The sequence below is a fragment of the Limulus polyphemus genome, unplaced genomic scaffold (assembly GCF_000517525.1).
Source record: "Limulus polyphemus unplaced genomic scaffold, Limulus_polyphemus-2.1.2 Scaffold8265, whole genome shotgun sequence".
Lineage (NCBI taxonomy): Eukaryota > Metazoa > Arthropoda > Merostomata > Xiphosura > Limulidae > Limulus > Limulus polyphemus.
Window position 1 is genome coordinate 1 of NW_013673875.1, and position 6,490 is coordinate 6,490.

The following is a 6,490-nucleotide window of genomic DNA, read 5'->3' on the forward strand; positions in this document are numbered from 1 at the left end:
ATTATAAAACTTCAAATGGTTTAAATTGTAAAGGAATTGATTAGAAGTTATTATTATAATGTCAGCTACGGTTTGTATTTTAGTGGAACGCTCTTGACGAAGCTGTAAAGCGAAACCTTGAGTGTCCAGTTAATTAAAGAAAGCCAACAATTTGGTGTTATAAGGTCGTTTATTTCTAGTATTAAAATGTCTTCTCTACACCAATATGCACTGCAGAAATTATATAAAATGTATGGTAGTGTTCTAAACATTATAAAAGATTAATTGTCACTTTCAGGAGTAGAGTGTTCCTAAAGACAAAGTAAACTGTCGAAATGAAAATTGAAATTGTATAATAATAAAATCTGACTTGATTAATGATGATCTGAAAACTTCATTCATTCTATTTATCATCAAACCGATGTTTAATCCACCAGAATCCATATCGTAGAATAATAAAATCTGACTTGATTCATGATGATCTGAAAACTTCACTCATTCTATTTATCATCAAACCGATGTTTAATCCACCAGAATCCACATCGTAGAATAATAAAATCTGACTTGATTCATGATGATCTGAAAACTTCATTCATTCTATTTATAATCAAAACCGATGTTTAATCCACCAGAATCCACCTTACTTGCTGTTAAAGTCTGCTGCTGGAAAGCTTGCAGGCAACGACCAATTTGAAGGTTACTGTGTTGACGTCGTCCGAGAGTTGTCCAAGATCCTGGGTTTTAACTACGTCATTCATTTAGTTCGTGACGGTTCCCATGGAACTAAGAACGAACGCGGAGAATGGAATGGTATGATAAGAGAACTGATTGACAGGGTAAGGAAACAAAATTTCATGAACACTGGGATAACGAGTGAAAGATGAGAGAACTCACTGATATAAAAACAAAATCGAATAATTTCACGAACAGTTGGATATCTAACAATTACAATTATGTCTTTTGTTTTCATATCCCGCTTCTGATGATATTAATTAAATTATTAATTATTGTTAATATCATCTACTGAGCTACAGTTATTTCATTCTCATCGCTAAACAAACATGCACTTTCAGAAATCACGAAGCACCTGAAATTGTTCTAAAAAAATCTAATTTGGTAAGTTTTATAAATTTCTCAAAATTAGAAATTATCCCATATGAAAGTCACGATAAAATGTAATAAAAAAAATCGTTTTTCTTCTTAAGTATGGGAAGAGTACTTAACAAGTTATGCAGTCTGAGGAAATTTCTATTGTGTAAAATCCGAAGTTCGATCCCCTTGGTGGACACGATGTGTCTTTGCTATAAAACAACAACAAAAAATTTCACCAGGTGACTTTAACACATAATTTCATTAAAGTGATCACTGTCATAAAAATCAATTAATTTACTTTGACTGATTTTACAGAAAAGACGATCATCTCGGAATGAAAATAAGTTGCATTCAATCAAAATACCAATTTAATTTAAATATTTTGTGTATTTCTATAGAAGAACTTGGGAGATAAAGCATTATTTTATCACAGTATGTTAAGTTTCGTCTTAAAATGAAACTATAAACTATTTCGATTTGATTCTAGGAAGCTGACCTAGCTCTTGCTGATCTCACCATCACATATGAGCGGGAAGAAGCTGTGGACTTCACGATGCCTTTCATGAACCTCGGAATCAGCATTCTGTTCAGAAAACCTACAGAGAATGTACCAAAGTTATTTTCTTTTCTGTCACCACTTTCTCTGGAAGTGTGGATCTACATGGCTATAGCCTACTTGGGTGTCAGTTTGTTGCTCTTCATACTAGCTCGACTCACACCACTTGAGTGGGAGGCTCCTCATCCCTGCGATCCAGACTCGGACGTCTTAGAGAACCAGTTTACCATACTCAACAGTTTCTGGTTCACAATAGGTTCATTAATGCAACAAGGAACTGAAGTAGCTCCAAAGTAAGATACAACTGTGATATTCAAATAAAGTTAGTAACAACTGTGATATTCAAATAAAGTTAGTAACAACTGTGATATTCAAATAAAGTTAGAAACAACTGTGATATTCAAATAAAGTAAGTAACAACTGTGATATTCAAATAAAGTTAGTAACAACTGTGATATTCAAATAAAGTTAGTAACAACTGTGATATTCAAATAAAGTTACAACTGTGATATTCAAATAAAGTAAGTTACAACTGTGATATTCAAATAAAGTAAGTAACAACTGTGATATTCAAATAAAGTTTCGCGTTAGTAATTACATGCCGCCATGACACTTGACGACGGAAGTTGTCTACTTCTAGAGTGAATTGTTAGGAGATGTCATGTGACATCATAGTTCAAGTGTTACTAACAGAGAATACGTTGCTAGATGTCATGTGACATCATAGTTCAAGTGTTACTTAACAGAAAAGATGTTGCTAGATGTCATGTGACATCATAGTTCAAGTGTTACTTAACAGAGAACATGTTGCTAGATGTCATGTGTCATCATAGTTCATGTGTTACTTAACAGAAAATATGTTGCTAGATGTCATATGACATCATAGTTCAAGTGTTACTTAACAGAAAAGATGTTGCTAGATGTCATATGACATCATAGTTCAAGTGTTACTTAACAGAGAACATGTTGCTAGATGTCATGTGTCATCATAGTTCATGTGTTACTTAACAGAAAATATGTTGCTAGATGTCATATGACATCATAGTTCAAGTGTTACTTAACAGAGAACATGTTGCTAGATGTCATGTGTCATCATAGTTCATGTGTTACTCAACAGAGGGCGAATTAGTATGATGAGTGTACAGATAGTTTGCGAACGAACCATTAGAGAGTGATGTAGCTCAACAAGACATCAACTTTATAGTAACAAACAAAGTCTTAAAATTAATAATTTAATATAATTTACATAACCGTATGCTTACAATTATCACAGTTACAGTTTCGCTTTACAAGTAAAACATTGAATCTGCTGTTTAATCTTATCAGCTTTATACTTTTTGCTTATATACTGCATATGTTTTACAAAGACAGATGGTGTTAATAAGTGGACTGTGTTACTGAGGGTAGTGTTTCTATAGGCTGACTGTGTTACCAGGGTTCTATAGACGGATAGTGTTTCTATACGTGGATTTTGTTACTAAGAGTTATGTTCCTATAGGCCGACTACCAGGGTTCTATAGACGGATAGTGTTTCTATAGGTGGACTGTGTTACTAAGGGTAGTCTTTCTATAAGTGGATTGTGTTACTAAGAATAGTGTTTCTATAGGTGGACTGTGTTAATAAGGGTAGTCTTTCTATAAGTGGACTGTGTTACTAAGAATAGTGTTTCTATAGGTGGATTGTGTTACTAAGGGTAGTGTTTCTATAGGCCGACTGTGTTACCAAGGTTCTATAGGCGGATAGTGTGTCTATACGTGGATTTTGTTACTAATAGTTATGTTCCTATAGGTGGACTGTGTTACTAAGGGTAGTGTTTCTATAGGCCGACTGTGTTACCAGGGTTCTATAGACGGATAGTGTTTCTATAAGTGGACTGTGTTACTAAGGGTAGTGTTTCTATAGGCCGACTGTGTTACCAGAGTTCTATAGGCGGATAGTGTTTCTATAGGTGTATTTTGTTACTAAGAGTTATGTTCCTATAGGCAGACTGTGTTACCATGGTTCTATAGGCAAATGGTGTTTCTATAGGAAGACATTGTTACTTTAAATACTTCCTTAGGATTTCAACTTGTCTCAACATACATACATAGTTTCATTTACATATTTAATTTTGTATGTTTTACAAAGGCAGATGGTGTTAATAAGTGGATTGTGTTACTAAGTTTCTATAGTCAGATGGTCTTACTAAGGTTCTATAGTCAGATGGTCTTACTAAGGTTGGTACTGCTATAGCATATGATGTTTCTATAAACAGGTAGTTCAATTGGATGATGAGCTCATCGCAGGGTGTCTCAAAATATGATTATATGGTCAACATTGTAGTCTATATTTAATTATGTGTCCTAAAAGGTACTATTAAAACCATTATTTTAATGAGACAGCTATTATAACACAATGTATTACATATGTCAATTTTTATTCCACATACTATCTTAAATTATCCATTATTTGAGTGAGATAATTATTATAGCCAATAATTTTCCTTACATACTTTTATAATTATCCACCCTTTTATGTATAAAACAATTTATTATTTAATTAAATCTATAATTTTTGCTTCTATATTTAATTTACACGACATTTTCTGGAATTTCATAACCACTACACTTATCTCCAATTTATTTGTTCTGTAGTTTTCATTTCTGTATGTAATATATAACACTTATTCTTCCTGAAAAGGACAGTTATTTAAATCTTTAAATACTGTACAATAATTTTCGTGTTCAGCAATATAAGTTGATTAGTTCTTTACATAGAAATTTATATAATCTATGTAAAGAACTATATATAACCATTACCGTTGTAGAAAATTATGTTCTTACCTTTCTGTAGATATTGTCATTTTGAACATTAAATGAACTACGATGTATAGGTGTTCTTTTTGCTTCTGTCTGTGATCATTAACATTAAAAGCAAATGATAGACAGGTCAAACATATCATCACCAAATGGATATTTAGTCTCACTCACAGTTGAGGGTATGTTGACCTTTTACTAAGAGAGGAGTCTGATAAAATTAAAAGTTCAATATGACAGAAAATATCTTTTATGTAAACAAAAGTTGAACAAATCAATTATAATACATTGTATATGTCACTAGTTATGATTACATGTTCATTAGTAGGATATAAATCTCACGCATTTGCATTATACTTAACAATGAAAATAAACTGTTCAAACTCTACATAAGTTCAAAAACAATAGATTATAAATTCAATGTTTACCATACTTTACCAGTGATGGTTAGCTTTTGTATGTCACAGAGTTTAAAAATCAGTAAACATAATTGACTTGTTTTTTACTTTACATAGTAATACAAAACACTAACTGTGTATTCACGATATTGTATTTCTCGATATTTGATGGGACATGTACATTTCATTTAGTGTACAGTTCTTGTATACTTTCTATTCAATTAGGCTATATGAACTGATTATTCACGTGCTTCTTACAAATGTGTTTATCAATCTAATACGAGTAGCCATTTAGATATGCTATCATAAATATATGGAAGTAAAATTACAAACTCTAAATAATACTGTGCTAAACTAAAGATTTAATTTCAGATAATTAAATTTCTAGGTTTGTCTTTTATGATAAATTACACATTATAAATTTCCGTTTCTAACAAGTATATTAGAACAATTAAAACATATGTCCGTTCGTGTTTCATTATAGCCCAGTATGCTATCGTTGAAGTATATAAGTAAAATCATAAACATAAGTACCACATTTGTTAATAAAACACACTAATATAACACCATATAACAAATATGGTCGACATTTAAGATGTAAAAATTACAACTCTCTTATTCTGTCATAAATGGTAGGAATAATACTAACCCAATTAAACTGTATAACAAGCATAATCTTTGAACAGCGGTCTCTGTAGATAAATCTAATCATGTTGGTGTCTAACATGTTTTTTCGTGTGTGAATTTATATGAGAGCTCTGGTTTTATGTAGAAAGATAGATATGTCCTTTTCTTGTAGATCACAGAACATACAGACCATACCTTCTGTCGTGAGATCACAGAACATACAGACCATACCTTCTGTCGTGAGATCACAGAACATACAGACCATACCTTCTGTCGTTAGATCACAGAACATACAGACCATACCTTCTGTCGTGAGATCACAGAACTTACAGACCATACCTTCTGTCGTGAGATCACATATCTTACAGACCATACCTTCTGTCGTCATGAGATCACAGAACTTACAGACCATACCTTCTGTCGTCATGAGATCACATAACTTACAGACCATACCTTCTGTCGTCATGAGATCACATAACTTACAGACCATACCTTCTGTCGTCATGAGATCACAGAACATACAGACCATATTTTCTGTCACGATATCACATAACTTACAGACCATACCTTCTGTCGTCATGAGATCACAGAACTTACAAGTATATCATTGTATGAAAATATCCACTGTGGTATACACTGTACTTATTAGCCCAGTGTTAGAGTGATGTAACATCACAGTATTTACCATATTTTCAATATATGTGTGAGAAGAATGTAATTCTTACAGTTACAGTCGGTATTGTTATATATCAGATGAAATATATCCGTTCTTGTTTTTATTATGTTCAAATATTGCATAAAAATATAACAGGTTGATTCTGAAGTTTAGGTAATTGACTGCCATATAACTAGTGAACGTAGATCAGTAGGAGAGTCTAACTAAGTATACCAGACTTGTATGAAAGTTAGTTTAATATTGGCAATGCAGTATTTTATAATTCATACATATTTCAGTTTGTGTTATTCCAAAATATCAAAGGGGGAGTGGAATTTGCCCCCCCCCCGGATAAATTCAGAGAACACAACTTAAATAGCAAGATGG

The 6,490-nt window shown here is 32.4% G+C and overlaps 1 protein-coding gene across 1 annotated transcript in view; it reads left to right on the forward strand.

The window, feature by feature from the left end:
- The first annotated feature begins 659 nt into the window (after nt 1–659).
- The window catches only part of LOC106475235 (glutamate receptor ionotropic, kainate 2-like), a 25,450-nt gene continuing 19,619 nt past the window's right edge, over nt 660–6,490 (forward strand). Inside the window, exons 1-2 of the mRNA XM_013935934.2 lie at nt 660–815; nt 1,559–1,920. Coding sequence (XP_013791388.2) covers nt 792–815; nt 1,559–1,920 — 386 coding nt within the window. The 5' untranslated portion in view covers nt 660–791. The remainder of the gene's footprint in view (nt 816–1,558; nt 1,921–6,490) is intronic.